Below are 17,381 nucleotides of genomic sequence, written 5' to 3'. Positions count from 1 at the left end.
ATTAAATGTATTTTTATTTTGTGATACCCAATTGATCAATATTCATTTCTTAGGCTTATTTAAGTTTAAGATTTAGTATAATTTATCACTTCGGCGCTCTACACAATTTTTGTTTTCCCCTTGTATCCACCTTTAGGGGACTGAACGTGTGAGCAGCCTAAACATCACACCCCATCTCCCTAGCGCCTTTTTTCTTGTTTCTGTTTGGTATGGTACCCTCTGGTGCAGATTAGTGTATCCCGACGCGTTTCCCCACCTCCTAACTCAGGATCAGCGGCTTTTTCAAGGAAGTGTATTGTCAAAGATATAATGGATGACCATCGATAGCTACAACAATCGATGGTTACCCAAGTAAGATTTTACTATTATCAATGGCAGGGTGCAAAATCGCCATCAATGCCAACCATCGATGTTGTCTGCACCAATGCCCATCCCTACTCTGCAACAGGCAAAAACCTTTACTACCCCTCATGCCCACACACCTCTATCACTGCCCTGCCTCCTGTTCTCCTGCCCCGTGACCTCCGCCAGTGGGGACCCGCTCACCCTCTGTTGCCCACATTCCCCTATCATGCTTTACCACCCAGCCTCCTGCTCACATGCACCGTAACTCCCACCCAGTAAGAGGAGACACTGACTCAGGGCCACCGTCCTGTACTCCTGTGCTGCCACGCTGGACCCTCACCTACTGGCAGAAGCTGCACAGTGTCCCCCACCCTCCTCTTTAGTCCCCCGTATGCCCACACACTCCTATCACTACCCAGCTTCCTGCTCTCCTGAATCGTAACTTCCAACACTGGGGAGTCGCTGACGCAGTGTTGCCCACATACCCCTATCATGCCTCATAGCCCAGCCTCCTGCTCTCATGCACCCTAACTCCCACCCAGTAGGAGGAGACACTGACTCAGGGCCACCATCCTGTACTCCTGTGCTGCCACGCTGGACCCTCACCCACTGGCAGAAGCTGCACAGTGTCCCCCACCCTCCTCTTTAGTCCCCCGTATGCCCACACACTCCTATCACTACCCAGCTTCCTGCTCTCCTGAATCGTAACTTCCAACACTGGGGAGTCGCTGACGCAGTGTTGCCCACATACCCCTATCATGCCTCATAGCCCAGCCTCCTGCTCTCATGCACCCTAACTCCCACCCAGTAGGAGGAGACACTGACTCAGGGCCACCATCCTGTACTCCTGTGCTGCCACGCTGGACCCTCACCCACTGGCAGAAGCTGCACAGTGTCCCCCACCCTCCTCTTTAGTCCCCCGTATGCCCACACACCCCTATCACTACCCAGCCTCCTGTTTTCCTGTGTCGTGACCTCCGCCAGTGGGGAGCCGCTGACTCAAAAACACCCTACTATACTATTGCACACACACACACACACACACACACACACACACCTAAACAACGGCTTTTTAATTAAACAGAACAATACACACCCCCTTCCACATCATATGCTCTCTATGAAACACATTTCACCTATAACTCAAGTTGCAATACAGGCATCTTACATACAATTCTAACCATATGTCTCATATACAAATGTTCACAAATTAAGGGGGCGCAGCCCCTTACGCCGGTGTGAAGAGCGCCCGTAGGGTGTGATGAATCACCTAGTATATATATATATATATATATATATATATATATATATATATATATATATATATATATATATATATATATATATATATATATATATATATATATATATATACATACATATATACATACACACACACACATACACAGCTACATTATATTATAATATATATACACACACACACACACACACACACACACAAAGCTACATTATAATATATATATATATATATATATATATATATATATATATATATATATATGTTATATATTTAGCCAGATCTGTCACTCAACCCCTGTGGAGAACGTTCCTGTGTAGAACAGTTTCACTTTCATGTGTCTGACGTTCCATCCCCTTGACATCACCTCCCGCCCAGCCAGGGCTACAGTACACGCCCACCATCCACCATTACTCCACAGCCACCATCCACCATTACTCCTGCACATCCCTACCCTCTGCCAGGACCCCCGCGACCCCCCTCCCGCGATTCGCGGGACCCCCCGCGCCCCCCCTCCCGCGATTCGCGGGACCCCTGTGACCCCCCCTCCCGCCATTCGCAGGACCCCGCACCCCCCCTCCCGCGATTCGCGGGACCCCCGCGAACCCCCCCCTCCCGCGATTCGCGGGACCCCCGCGACCACCACGGTATCCGGACTATTGTTAGACAGCACTTACATCGACAGCCATTACATCGACACCATTAGTTCGACACCTCAATAGGTCGACATGGTTTTAGGTCGACATGTTATTATGTCGACAGCTCATTAGGTCGACAGCTCATTAGGTCGACAGCTCATTAGGTCGACATGTTTTTAGGTCGACACTGCCATTAGGTCGACAGTGTCTATGTCGACAGTCAAAAGGTCGACATGTTTTTTTTCACTGTTTATTGAGCCGACATGTGCCGACAGGCGGTATTTCATGCCCTACTATCCACTAGGGCGTGGTGGGAGAATAAAATAGTGTGCCGAGCGCAGCGAGGCACCGTGCCCGAAGCATAGCGAGCGGCTGCGGTACACTTCAAACTGTGTCCATGTCGACTGTGTCGACATTTCGGCCAAAAAACAGTGAAAAAACCCATGTCGACCTTTTGACTGTCGACCTAGACTCTGTCGACCTAATGGCAGTGTCAACCTAAAAACATGTCGACCTAATGAGCTGTCGACATAATGACATGTCGACCTAATGACATGTCGACCTAAAACCATGTCGACCTATTGAGCTGTCGAACTAATGGTGTCGATGTAATGGCTGTCGATGAAAGTGCTGTCTAATATCCGTCCCAGACCTGACCACCCCCTCCCGCGATTCGCTGGACCTCCGCAACCACCCCCTCCCGCGAAACGCGGGACCCCCGCGACCCTCCCGCAAATCGCGGGACCCCAGCGACCCCTCCCTCCCGCGAGCCCCCTCCCGCGATTCGCAGGACCCCTGCATCCTCCCCTCCCGCGATTCGTGGGACCCCTGCGACCCCCCCTCCCGGCATTAAAAGGGACCCCCGCGACCCCCCCTCCTGCGATTCACGGCACCCCCCCTACTGTAATTTGCGACCCCCCTCCCGCAATTCACGCCGCCCCCTCCCGCGATTCACGGAACCCCCCGTAGCGCCCCCCTCCCGCGATTTGCGGGCCCCCTCGGCACTTTTGCGACCGCCCCCTAATTCACACATTCGGGGACCCCACCTCCCGCGATTCATGCCCCCCTCACGCAATTCACGGCACCCCCCACACCCCCCTTCCTGCGATTCGCAACCCCCCCTCCCGCGATTCACGAAACACCCCGTAGCGCCCCCCTCCCGCGATTTGCGGGCCCCCTTGGCACCTCTCGCAATTTGCGACCGCCCCGTAATTCACACATTCGGGGGCCCCCCCTCCCGCGATTCATGCCCCCCTCACGCAATTCACGGCACCCCCCATACCCCCCTTCCTGCGATTCGGAACCCCCCACGACCCCCCCTCCCGCGATTCATGCCCCCTCCCGCGATTCACGCACCCCCGCACCACCCCCCCTTGACTCACGGCACCCCACGCGCCCCTCCCGCAATTCACGGACCTCCGCAACCCCCTCTCCCGCAATTCACTAACCCCGACAACCCCCCTCCCGCAATTTGCGGACCCCCCTTCCCACGATTCAAGCCCCCCCGCGCCCCCGCCCACGATTTGCGGACCCCCGCCCCCTCCCGCTAACCGCGGATCCCCACACACCACCCCCCCTCCCGCAATTTGCAGACCCCCCAGACCCCCCTCCGGCAATTTCACCCCCCAGCGGACCACCGCGGCCCCCGCTCCCGCATTTCACGTACCCCCGTGACAATGGGGGATCCTGTACCACCACAAGCAGGTACCGCCCCTAGGTGGGAAATCCGGCCCTGGCTGCCGCACTGCAGGTTTCCCCACTGCCCTCTGCACCAGCGCCACAACTTTTATCAATGTCTTGCCCACATACCACTATTATACAGCCTCCTGCTCTCATGCACGCTCACTCCCTCCCAGTGGGAGGAGACACTCACCCACTGCCGGGAGCTGCATACTGTCCCCCACCCTCCTCCAGTTCTAGGGATGCCCATCGACCATCAATGATTTTCAAATAATCGATGGTTTATGGCCGATGTTGAATACTTTTGCCATCAATGTGGGAGGACACTGCCCTGCCTCCTGTTCTCCTGCCCCGTAACTTCCGCCAGTGGAGACCCGCTCACCCTGTGTTGCCCACATTCCCCTTTCATGCTTTACCGCCCAGCCTCCTGCTCTCATGCACCCTAACTCCCACCCAGTCGGAGGAGACACTGACTCCTGTATTTCTGTGCTGCCACGTTGGACCCTCACCCACTGGCAGAAGCTGCACAGTGTCCCCCACCCTCTTTAGTCCCCCGTATGCCCACACACCCCTATCACTACCCAGCTTCCTGCTCTCCTGAACCGTAACTTCCACCACTGGGTAATCGCTGACGCTGTGTTGCCCACATACCCCTATCATGCCTCATATCCCAGCCTCCTTCTCTCATGCACCCTAACTCCCACCCAGTAGGAGGAGACACTGACTCAGGGCCACCGTCCGGTACTCCTGTGCTGCCACGCTGGACCCTCACCCACTGCCAGAAGCTGCAATACAGGGCATCTTTCATACAATTCTAACCATATTTCTCACAATACAAATGTTCACAAATTAAGGGGCGTAGCCCCTTACGCCGGTGTGAAGAGCGCCCGTAGGGCGCGATGAATCACCTAGTATATATATATATACATACATACATATACACACACACACACACACATACATACATACATACATACATACATACATACATACATACATACAGCCGTGTATATATACAATACGTGCCTACCTGACCCTCTCCATGCGGGAGTAAATGCTCTGCTTCTGGACCTCCCTGGTAATGTATGATTGCCATCACCTGTGGGGAGCTGGGTAACTGATAAGAAAGGTGTCACCACAGGTGATGGCAATCATACATTACCAGGGAAGCCCAGGAACAGAGCATTGTGTCCTCCTGGAGAGGGGCATGCTGGGAGGTATGGATAATGTATGATTACCAGCACCTGTGGGGAGCTAGGTAACTGATAAGAAAGGTGTCACCACAGGTGCTGCAATCATACATTACCAGGGCAGGCCAGGAGCAGAGCATTTTCTCCCTCCTGGAGAGGGTCAGGTAGGCAACCATGATATATACATACAGATATATAATAAATACATACAGCTACATACATCCAGGCAGACACAGCTGTAGTTACTCACCTGATCTTCCATTAGACAGCGCTGTAACATAAAACGAACACTGTTATACATGAGGTAACAATATAGTGGTGCTGACACTGTGGTGGGAATGAGGCGGAGACAACTAACGCCTGTGCACCTGGTTGACACCATGCTGCATTGCAGTGGGCGGATGTAACAGGTGCAGAGGGGCGTGTCCTAGCTCAGCCCTATACCATCAGGCCAACCTGTGACTCTCCATTCCCTCTCACTGATGAGCTGGGAAGGCATGCTGGGACTTGTAGTTTCACAACAGCAGGAGAGCCACAGGTTGCTAGATCTGCTCTAATGCACATGTGCTATAAACTCAGTCCCTCAGACCACAGACAGTGCATGTTTTCCAGGTCTCCTCACAAAATCAAAAGAGACATGTAATGAGTGCACCTGTGCCCCTGATGGGTGACCTGGGAAATGTGTCAGTGAGTAATGAGTGCACCTGTGCTCCTATTGGGTGACCTGTGAAATGTGTCAGTGGGTAATGAGTACACCTGTGCAGCTGCTGGGTGACCTGGGAAATGTGTCAGTGAGTAATGAGTGCACCTGTGCAGCTGCTGGGTGACCTGGGAAATGTGTCAGTGAGTAATGAGTACACATGTGCCCCTATCGGGTGACCTGGGAAATGTCAGTGAGTAATTAGTGCACCTGTGCAGCTGCTGGGTGACCTGGGAAATGTGTCGGTGAGTAATGAGTGCACCTGTGCAGCTGATGGGTGACCTGGGGAATGTGTCAGTGAGTAATGAGTGCACCTGTGCTCCTATTGGGTGACCTGGAAAATGTGTCAGTGAGTAATGAGTGCACCTGTGCAGCTGCCGGGTGAACTGAAAAATGTGTCAGTGAGTAATGAGTACACCTGTGCTGGGTGACCTTGGAAATGTCAGTGAGTAATGAGTGCACCTGTGCTCCTATTGGGTGACCTGGGAAATGTGTCAGTGAGTAATGAGTGCACCTGTGCAGCTGCTTGGTGACCTGGGAAATGTCGGTGAGTAATGAGTACACCTGTGCACCTGCTGGGTGACCTGGGAAATGTGTCGGTGAGTAATGAGTACACCTGTGCAGCTGCTGGGTGACCTGGGAAATGTGTCAGTGAGTAATGAGTACACCTGTGCAGCTGCTGGGTGACCTGGGAAATGTGTCGGTGAGTAATGAGTACACATGTGCAGCTGCTGGGTGACCTGGGGAATGTACAATAAATAAAAGGTACACCGTTTCTGCGCTGGAAAGGGTCAGCTATAACCTTAAGCTGTGTACACACGGTGCGATTTGGTTGCTAGGTCAGTGTAAGTATCAGATTTTTTTCAAGGCACCCCTGGGATTTGTGTAAATTGTGTTAATATGTCATCTTTAGGTTTAATTATGTGGTAAGGGACTGAATTCACTTCTGCTTGTCCACATAGTTTATGATTGGCAGCTACCAGCAGTGGCTTTGCCTATTACAATGACCATTAATAATTTGCATTGGTCCTGGACCCTAAACCCGAGGCACCCCAGGGTGCCACGGCACACAGTTTGGGAACCACTGTGCTAGGTGATTTTGGCTGAAAATTGCAACAATTCTGTCTCATAATGGGGCAGATGTATGATGTGTCGTTATGGGGGAGAAGGGGTATTAGCGCTCGTTATGTGCACTGATACCGCTTCTCCCCCATGTATGAAGCGGCCGGGATGCGGTAATGGACAGGGGCGCTATGCTCCCCTGTCCATATCGGCGCTGCTATCAAAATGATAGCAGGCCGAATGTATGAACGGTCAGCATCGCTGACCGTTCCGCACGAAGCCCTATCTAAACAGCAGGGACAGCGCTGTCCCTGCTGTCAGCTGTGGGCTGCGCTGGGGATCTCGCGTGAACAGCGAGATCCCGCGCATGCCCAGTGCGGCCGGCCGGGGGACAGGAGATAGCGCATCAGTATTAACTGATGCGCTATCTCCAGAAAGGGACATCGCCGAAGGGGGGAGTTAGCGCTCCCCCGCTTCGGCAGACAAGATGTTAATACATCTTGTCGATGTCCCTTCCTGCTTCGCCTCGCTATTGAGGCGAAGCAGGAAGTATCATAGCGGCGCAATAAGCGCTGCTATGATACATCTGCCCCTCTGTCTCTACCTCATTTTGACTAGAAATCGCTGGTCGCTGGTGCACAGGTGTAGTCAGGCGCTGCACAGGTGTAGTCAGGCGCTGCACAGGTGTAGTAAGGCGCTGCACAGGTGTAGTCAGGCGGTGCACAGGTGTAGTCAGGCGGTGCACAGGTGTAGTCAGGCGGTGCACAGGTGTAGTCAGGCGGTGCACAGGTGTAGTCAGGTGGTGCACAGGTGTAGTCAGGCGCTGCACAGGTGTAGTCTGGTGGTGCACAGGTGTAATCAGGCGGTGCACAGGTGAAGTCAGGGGGTGCACAGGTGTAGTCAGGGGGTGCAACTGGAATAGTGATTGTGAAGCGCCGCCCACTGGTGGATACAATGAATTGGATTATACCACACCAACAAATGTTACCGTCCAATTTCATACATGCAATGTCCACATATGTCCTTCAACTCCTTCTTCCAAGCTCCATGGACATAAAAGACCAACTGGTGGAAACGCGTTGGTGGGTGCCGACCTGGGATTTTATTTATCCTTTCCAATACCCCTGCCTCTAGCTGGTGAGCCAACCCGGGTATTTCCACCTTATTCTCCTAGCATTGCGCCCAGTGGCAGAGGATGGTGTTTGTTGGTCGATTTTTGTGGTACCAATAAACTGAAATCATCTTTACGTACCACTGCATGGAGAGAGTCTCTTCCGTATCGGACTGAAAGAAACCTTTATGAGAGGATAGCCTTCTGATACCGAGGAGGCACACATGAGAGGGATACACCAAGTGGGGGGAATCGTGCAGTTCTGTTCCCCTTATAGAAACCATGATGTGTATGGCCCTTGTTTTACCCATGTAAGCCCATATTCCGTCATAGAACACGAGGTGAACCCTTAAACACAGAGAAGATCACCTGGTGGAAAGGAGAGAATCTTTGATATCCACTCCCTTGATTAATGGACTTTATACTGTTAGACTAGACCAGTGGTTCCCAGCCCTGGTCCTCAAGTACATTTTCCAGGTCTCCACACAGAATCACAGGCAAAATAATTACTTCCACCTGTGGATCTTTTTAAATGTGTCTGAATAATGATTGCACTTGTGCACCTGCCAAGTGCAGAGCCGGCCCTAGCCTAAATGACGCCCTAGGCAAGATTTTGGCTGTTGCCCCCTAGCACCGCCACTAGTTCCGCCGCTGACCCTGCTCCCCTTTCCCAGCACCATCAACCCTCGTCATAGCAGTCATGATTTTGTTGCTCCTACCCGCAATATTTTAAATAGAAACAGTGCACACATTCGGTGCGTAGCCCAAACGGGTGTGTTCTTGCTGGGAAGGGGCATGGCCACCCAATAGTACCCCCAATTCAAATAATGCCACACAGTAGTGCCACGTTATTCACATTATATCATGCGATGGTGTCCCTTATTCACATTACATCACCCAGTAGTACCACTTTACCTTATGTACATTACTCCTCACATTATTCACATTATACCCTTAGAAAAAAATCCTGAGAAAATATTGTATTTTAAGCACCTCCATGGCCACACTGCAACCTAGCACAAAGCAGCGTGTGCTGGGCAGAGGAGAAGAGCTGCAGCTGCTGCTGTCACTTAAGGGGAGAGGGCCCGGGGCCCCCACTGGGCCCTTCCATCAGACTTTGGCCTGGATAATTTGTACCCCCTACCCCTTTCTCTCAGCACCCCTGATAATACCACACAGTAATGTCCCTTACACATGACACACATTATTAATGTCCTTATAAACATAATGCCCCTTACACATTATGCCAACCTTGATTAATGCCCTTCATACACATAATGACACACATAATGCCCCTTACACATATGCCGAACACTATTGCACAACCAACCCACCCACAGACAGCACTCGCACAGCCGCTAGCACTGTGACCTCTGCCTCTGCTTGGATACAGATGTTTCCTCATACATCCTGACTCAATAGGCCATGCAGCTCCTGGCCAGTTCTGCTAACGTTGGGTGCCTTTTTTGCTGAAAATTCATCTTATTTGCATTGTTATGACCAGCACACACAAGGAGCTTCTGATGATTAAAATGATATGCGGCATGAATATATTCTGTGTGCGACTGTGGCTGTACCTGCATACAGAATGCTATGTTACAGTGATTTCCATGAATACATTATTTCATATGCAGATACAGCCTCACTCACACACAGAATATAGGCATGCTGCATATCATTTTAATCAGCAGAAGCTGCTGATGCCCCATAGCATTCCAAACGTGCATTGTTGGGGGTACTGTTGGACCAGGGTTGGAAAACACTGGACTGATCGAGTGTATTTTGCCTTTGCCCCATTTTCTTTTATGTCCATGGAGCTTGGAAGAAGGAGTTGAAGGACATAAGTGGACATTGCATATATCAAATTGGACGGTATCATTTGTATATATAGATGGGATTGGCGGCACTCTCAACACCACATGTGGTTAGATGGCCCTGGTGCTCTTCTGAAGGTAATTGTAGAAGCAGTGGTGTGGGAAGGCACTCGGGGTCTCTGAAGAAATAACGACTGAGTCAGACTCCGAGTGACTTCCCACACCACTGCTTATATATATATATATATTTATATATCAGATAAGACCCCTCACACATGTACTATATAGGGATCTCTGTACTTACCCGCTAGGATCAGAAGATGTAGCAGAGACATGATGCCGTTCCAGCCAACACTGAGGAACTGGTCACTGAGCACAAGCTGAGCCTCTTATCTGTGACTGTGGTTACAGCAGTGACAGTGACAGCAGGCATACAGCCCACTGATAACGCGGCCAGTCCTGAGCATTGTCCCAGCACAGTGGGGCAGATGTAGTAACCTGTGTTATGGGGAGAAGGGGTATTACCACTGATAACACAGCCAGTCCTGAGCATTGTCCCAGCACAGTGGGGCAGATGTAGTAACCTGTGTTATGGGGGAGAAGGGGTATTAGCACTGATAACACAGCCAGTCCTGACCATTGTCCCAGCACAGTGGGGCAGATGTAGTAACCTGTGTTATGGGGGAGAAGGGGTATAAGCACTGATAACACAGCCAGTCCTGAGCATTGGCCCAGCACAGTGGGGCAGATGTAGTAACCTGTGTTATGGTGAGAAGGGGTATTAGCACTGATAACACGGCCAGTCCTGAGCATTGGCCCAGCACAGTGGGGCAGATGTAGTAACCTGTGTTATGGTGAGAAGGGGTATTAGCACTGATAACGCGGCCAGTCCTGAGCATTGTCCCAGCACAGTGGGGCAGATGTAGTAACCTGTGTTATGGGAGAGAAGGGGTATTAGCACTGATAACGCGGCCAGTCCTGAGCATTGTCCCAGCACAGTGGGGCAGATGTAGTAACCTGTGTTATGGGGAGAAGGGGTATTAGCACTGATAACACAGCCAGTCCTGAGCATTGTCCCAGCACAGTGGGGCAGATGTAGTAACCTGTGTTATGGGGGAGAAGGGGTATAAGCACTGATAACACAGCCAGTCCTGAGCATTGTCCCAGCACAGTGGGGCAGATGTAGTAACCTGTGTTATGGTGAGAAGGGGTATTAGCACTGATAACGCGGCCAGTCCTGAGCATTGTCCCAGCACAGTGGGGCAGATGTAGTAACCTGTGTTATGGTGAGAAGGGGTATTAGCACTGATAATGCAGCCAGTCCTGAGCATTGTCCCAGCACAGTGGGGCAGATGTAGTAACCTGTATTATGGGAGCAGGGGTATTAGCACTGATAACACGGCAAGTCCTGAGCATTGGCCCAGCACAGTGGGGCAGATGTACTAACCTGTGTTATGGGGGAGAAGGGGTATTAGCACTGATAACACGGCCAGTCCTGAGCATTGTCCCAGCACACTGGGGCAGATGTAGTAACCTGTGTTATGGGAGAAGGGGTATTAGCACTGATAACACGGCAAGTCCTGAGCATTGGCCCAGCACAGTGGGGCAGATGTAGTAACCTGTGTTATGGGGAGAAGGGGTATTAGCACTGATAATGCAGCCAGTCCTGAGCATTGGCCCAGCACAGTGGGGCAGATGTAGTAACCTGTGTTATGGGAGAAGGGGTATTACCACTGATAACACGGCAAGTCCTGAGCATTGGCCCAGCACAGTGGGGCAGATGTAGTAACCTGTGTTATGGGGAGAAGGGGTATTAGCACTGATAATGCAGCCAGTCCTGAGCATTGTCCCAGCACAGTGGGGCAGATGTAGTAACCTGTGTTATGGGAGAAGGGGTATTAGCACTGATAACGCAGCCAGTCCTGAGCATTGGCCCAGCACAGTGGGGCAGATGTAGTAACCTGTGTTATGGGGAGAAGGGGTATTAGCACTGATAACATGGCCAGTCCTGAGCATTGTCCCAGCACAGTGGGGCAGATGTAGTAACCTGTGTTATGGGAGAAGGGGTATTAGCACTGATAACGCGGCCAGTCCTGAGCATTGTCCCAGCACAGTGGGGCAGATGTAGTAACCTGTGTTATGGGGAGAAGGGGTATTAGCACTGATAACATGGCCAGTCCTGAGCATTGTCCCAGCACAGTGGGGCAGATGTACTAACCTGTGTTATGGGGGAGAAGGGGTATTAGCACTGATAACGCGGCCAGTCCTGAGCATTGTCCCAGCACAGTGGGGCAGATGTAGTAACCTGTGTTATGGGGAGAAGGGGTATTAGCACTGATAACACGGCCAGTCCTGAGCACTGTCCCAGCACAGTGGGGCAGATGTAGTAACCTGTGTTATAGGAGAAGGGGTATTAGCACTGATAACGCGGCCAGTCCTGAGCATTGTCCCAGCACAGTGGGGCAGATGTAGTAACCTGTGTTATGGGGAGAAGGGGTATTAGCACTGATAACGCGGCCAGTCCTGAGCATTGTCCCAGCACAGTGGGGCAGATGTAGTAACCTGTGTTATGGTGAGAAGGGGTATTAGCACTGATAACGCGGCCAGTCCTGAGCATTGTCCCAGCACAGTGGGGCAGATGTAGTAACCTGTGTTATGGTGAGAAGGGGTATTAGCACTGATAACGCAGCCAGTCCTGAGCATTGGCCCAGCACAGTGGGGCAGATGTAGTAACCTGTGTTATGGTGAGAAGGGGTATTAGCACTGATAACGCGGCCAGTCCTGAGCATTGTCCCAGCACAGTGGGGCAGATGTAGTAACCTGTGTTATGGGAGAAGGGGTATTAGCACTGATAACGCGGCCAGTCCTGAGCATTGTCCCAGCACAGTGGGGCAGATGTAGTAACCTGTGTTATGGGGAGAAGGGGTATTAGCACTGATAACATGGCCAGTCCTGAGCATTGTCCCAGCACAGTGGGGCAGATGTACTAACCTGTGTTATGGGGGAGAAGGGGTATTAGCACTGATAACGCGGCCAGTCCTGAGCATTGTCCCAGCACAGTGGGGCAGATGTAGTAACCTGTGTTATGGGGAGAAGGGGTATTAGCACTGATAACACGGCCAGTCCTGAGCATTGTCCCAGCACAGTGGGGCAGATGTAGTAACCTGTGTTATAGGAGAAGGGGTATTAGCACTGATAACGCGGCCAGTCCTGAGCATTGTCCCAGCACAGTGGGGCAGATGTAGTAACCTGTGTTATGGTGAGAAGGGGTATTAGCACTGATAACGCAGCCAGTCCTGAGCATTGGCCCAGCACAGTGGGGCAGATGTAGTAACCTGTGTTATGGTGAGAAGGGGTATTAGCACTGATAACGCGGCCAGTCCTGAGCATTGTCCCAGCACAGTGGGGCAGATGTAGTAACCTGTGTTATGGGAGAAGGGGTATTAGCACTGATAACGCGGCCAGTCCTGAGCATTGGCCCAGCACAGTGGGGCAGATGTAGTAACCTGTGTTATGGGGAGAAGGGGTATTAGCACTGATAATGCAGCCAGTCCTGAGCATTGGCCCAGCACAGTGGGGCAGATGTAGTAACCTGTGTTATGGGGAGAAGGGGTATTAGCACTGATAACATGGCCAGTCCTGAGCATTGTCCCAGCACAGTGGGGCAGATGTAGTAACCTGTGTTATGGGAGAAGGGGTATTAGCACTGATAACACGGCCAGTCCTGAGCACTGTCCCAGCACAGTGGGGCAGATGTAGTAACCTGTGTTATAGGAGAAGGGGTATTAGCACTGATAACGCGGCCAGTCCTGAGCATTGTCCCAGCACAGTGGGGCAGATGTAGTAACCTGTGTTATGGGGAGAAGGGGTATTAGCACTGATAACGCGGCCAGTCCTGAGCATTGTCCCAGCACAGTGGGGCAGATGTAGTAACCTGTGTTATGGTGAGAAGGGGTATTAGCACTGATAACGCGGCCAGTCCTGAGCATTGTCCCAGCACAGTGGGGCAGATGTAGTAACCTGTGTTATGGTGAGAAGGGGTATTAGCACTGATAACGCAGCCAGTCCTGAGCATTGGCCCAGCACAGTGGGGCAGATGTAGTAACCTGTGTTATGGTGAGAAGGGGTATTAGCACTGATAACGCGGCCAGTCCTGAGCATTGTCCCAGCACAGTGGGGCAGATGTAGTAACCTGTGTTATGGGAGAAGGGGTATTAGCACTGATAACGCGGCCAGTCCTGAGCATTGGCCCAGCACAGTGGGGCAGATGTAGTAACCTGTGTTATGGGGAGAAGGGGTATTAGCACTGATAATGCAGCCAGTCCTGAGCATTGGCCCAGCACAGTGGGGCAGATGTAGTAACCTGTGTTATGGGGAGAAGGGGTATTAGCACTGATAATGCAGCCAGTCCTGAGCATTGTCCCAGCACAGTGGGGCAGATGTAGTAACCTGTGTTATGGGAGAAGGGGTATTAGCACTGATAACGCAGCCAGTCCTGAGCATTGGCCCAGCACAGTGGGGCAGATGTAGTAACCTGTGTTATGGGGAGAAGGGGTATTAGCACTGATAACATGGCCAGTCCTGAGCATTGTCCCAGCACAGTGGGGCAGATGTAGTAACCTGTGTTATGGGAGAAGGGGTATTAGCACTGATAACGCGGCCAGTCCTGAGCATTGTCCCAGCACAGTGGGGCAGATGTAGTAACCTGTGTTATGGGGAGAAGGGGTATTAGCACTGATAACATGGCCAGTCCTGAGCATTGTCCCAGCACAGTGGGGCAGATGTACTAACCTGTGTTATGGGGGAGAAGGGGTATTAGCACTGATAACGCGGCCAGTCCTGAGCATTGTCCCAGCACAGTGGGGCAGATGTAGTAACCTGTGTTATGGGGAGAAGGGGTATTAGCACTGATAACACGGCCAGTCCTGAGCACTGTCCCAGCACAGTGGGGCAGATGTAGTAACCTGTGTTATAGGAGAAGGGGTATTAGCACTGATAACGCGGCCAGTCCTGAGCATTGTCCCAGCACAGTGGGGCAGATGTAGTAACCTGTGTTATGGGGAGAAGGGGTATTAGCACTGATAACGCGGCCAGTCCTGAGCATTGTCCCAGCACAGTGGGGCAGATGTAGTAACCTGTGTTATGGTGAGAAGGGGTATTAGCACTGATAACGCGGCCAGTCCTGAGCATTGTCCCAGCACAGTGGGGCAGATGTAGTAACCTGTGTTATGGTGAGAAGGGGTATTAGCACTGATAACGCAGCCAGTCCTGAGCATTGGCCCAGCACAGTGGGGCAGATGTAGTAACCTGTGTTATGGTGAGAAGGGGTATTAGCACTGATAACGCGGCCAGTCCTGAGCATTGTCCCAGCACAGTGGGGCAGATGTAGTAACCTGTGTTATGGGGAGAAGGGGTATTACCACTGATAACGCGGCCAGTCCTGAGCATTGGCCCAGCACAGTGGGGCAGATGTAGTAACCTGTGTTATGGGAGAAGGGGTATTAGCACTGATAACGCAGCCAGTCCTGAGCATTGTCCCAGCACAGTGGGGCAGATGTAGTAACCTGTGTTATGGTGAGAAGGGGTATTAGCACTGATAACGCGGCCAGTCCTGAGCATTGTCCCAGCACAGTGGGGCAGATGTAGTAACCTGTGTTATGGGGGAGAAGGGGTATTAGCACTGATAACACGGCCAGTCCTGAGCATTGGCCCAGCACAGTCGGGGCAGATGTAGTAACCTGTGTTATGGGAGAAGGGGTATAAGCACTGATAACACAGCCAGTCCTGAGCATTGTCCTAGCACAGTGGGGCAGATGTAGTAACCTGTGTTATGGGGAGGCGGTCCAACGCCTGCCACTGACTCGTGCAGGTCCAACGCCTGCCACTGACTCGTGCAGGTCCAACGCCTGCCACTGACTCGTGCAGGTCCAACGCCTGCCACTGACTCGTGCAGGTCTAACGCCTGTCACTGACTCCTGCAGGTCTAACGCCTGCCACTGACTCATGCAGGTCGAACGCCTGCCACTGACTCCTGCAGGTCTAACGCCTGCCACTGACTCCTGCAGGTCTAACGCCTGCCACTGACTCGTGCAGGTCTAACTTCTGTCACTGACTCGTGCAGAACTAACTTCTGTCACTGACTCGTGCCGGTCTAACGGCTGCCACTGACTCGCGCAGGTCTAACGGCTGCCACTGACTCGTGCAGGTCTAACGTCTGCCACTGACTCGTGCAGGTCTAACGTCTGCCACTGACTCGTGCAGGTCTAACTTCTGTCACTGTCCTAATGACTGTATTACTAGACTAGTCTGGGAGCTGTACCACACTCACGTCACTGAAGGCCGACATGCGTATTGCTGCAGCATGAACGGGGCAAGGTAATTACAGGAGTACTAATTAGCAGCAACAACAGGACAGTAATCAGACAACAGAGTAGATCCCAACAGCGCTAATTCACAAGATCCTTTTTCAAACTGTTCTCTCTTCTCTCAGCCCTTTACAACCTCCAAAGGTGGTTATTCGAGACACCGGAAAAAGATCTCTTTCCGGTGTCTCGAATAACCACCTTTGGAGGTTGTAAAGGGCTGAGAGAAGAGAGAACAGTTTGAACAAGGATCTTGTGAATTAGCGCTGTTGGGATCTACTCTGTTGTCTGGTTATATGTCTTTGGGGTTTGGTAGCCCTTATTTGTGTGATCCCTTAGCAGCTTGTTCCGTGTGAGCGCAGGTGGTTCCCTGAAAATTTCTTTCCCATAACAGGACAGTAATGTCAGGGCCGGCGGTAATGCTTCCCTGAGTAAAACAACACTTACATTGCTCCGCCGGGCTCCATCCCCATGGCTGCGGGCATATGCAACACTTGAATTTCCCCAGTAGAGGGGAGGAGCAGCATCAGCCTTTCATTATATAGGACTTGAGTAGCTGTAAGGTGATTGGGTTGTGTTCCGGCAGAGTATGTATACATGGGGGAACAAGAGCAGCGTCTGATGGAGGCTGTGGTCCGACCTGGAATGAAGCCGGAGGCAGATACTAAGTCAGGCATGTCCAGCTACGGCCCTCCAGCTGTTGTGAAACTACAAGTCCCATCATGTCTTGCCATAGATTTGCTATTAGGGAATGCTACATCTATGGCAAGGCATGCTGGGATGTGTAGTTTCACAACAGCTGGAGGGCCACAGTTTGGACATGCCTGTATTAAGTGGTCAATGAGGTGGCAGAGACATGTGTGGCGTGACCAGTTTGAACGTCTCGCATTGATGCCAGGATATACCCAGTAACCGCTAACACTGGAACGCCCCATATAATGTGACCAGGGAAACGCCTCTACAGCCAAGAAACAACTGAATCGCCCCAGTAACTTCCAATGACCCTAATTACTGACAGACTCCTCTCCTACATAATCCCTGCAGAGCGCTGTTACGGTGATCCTGCTTACACATCAAACTGATGGATGCAACGTGTTGACAATCGTCATGACAACGCAAAGAAACGTTTTAGAATGTTCTTGGTTTCCCAGCTATGACTTCCAGGCTCCTGGTGGCATCTTCTGGTCACACCTTGGAGGTAACGGGCTCTCTCCACTATCC

General features: G+C 51.8%; 1 protein-coding gene across 1 annotated transcript in view; it reads right to left on the bottom strand.

The window, feature by feature from the left end:
- Positions 1-10,165, bottom strand: part of LOC146049766 (Fc receptor-like protein 5) — a 56,111-nt gene extending 45,946 nt beyond the window's left edge. The window contains exons 1-2 of the mRNA XM_083166378.1: positions 10,103-10,165; positions 5,362-5,382 (exon numbers count right to left, since the gene is read on the bottom strand). Coding sequence (XP_083022504.1) covers positions 5,362-5,382; positions 10,103-10,133 — 52 coding nt within the window. The 5' untranslated portion in view covers positions 10,134-10,165. The remainder of the gene's footprint in view (positions 1-5,361; positions 5,383-10,102) is intronic.
- Between the last annotated feature and the right edge of the window lie 7,216 nt (positions 10,166-17,381).

This window comes from Crinia signifera, chromosome 12 (genome assembly GCF_055691185.1).
Source record: "Crinia signifera chromosome 12, ASM5569118v1, whole genome shotgun sequence".
Classification (NCBI taxonomy): Eukaryota; Metazoa; Chordata; class Amphibia; order Anura; family Myobatrachidae; genus Crinia; species Crinia signifera.
The sequence above is the reverse complement of the archived record's forward strand: the minus strand, read 5'-3'. Positions and strand labels throughout refer to the sequence as shown.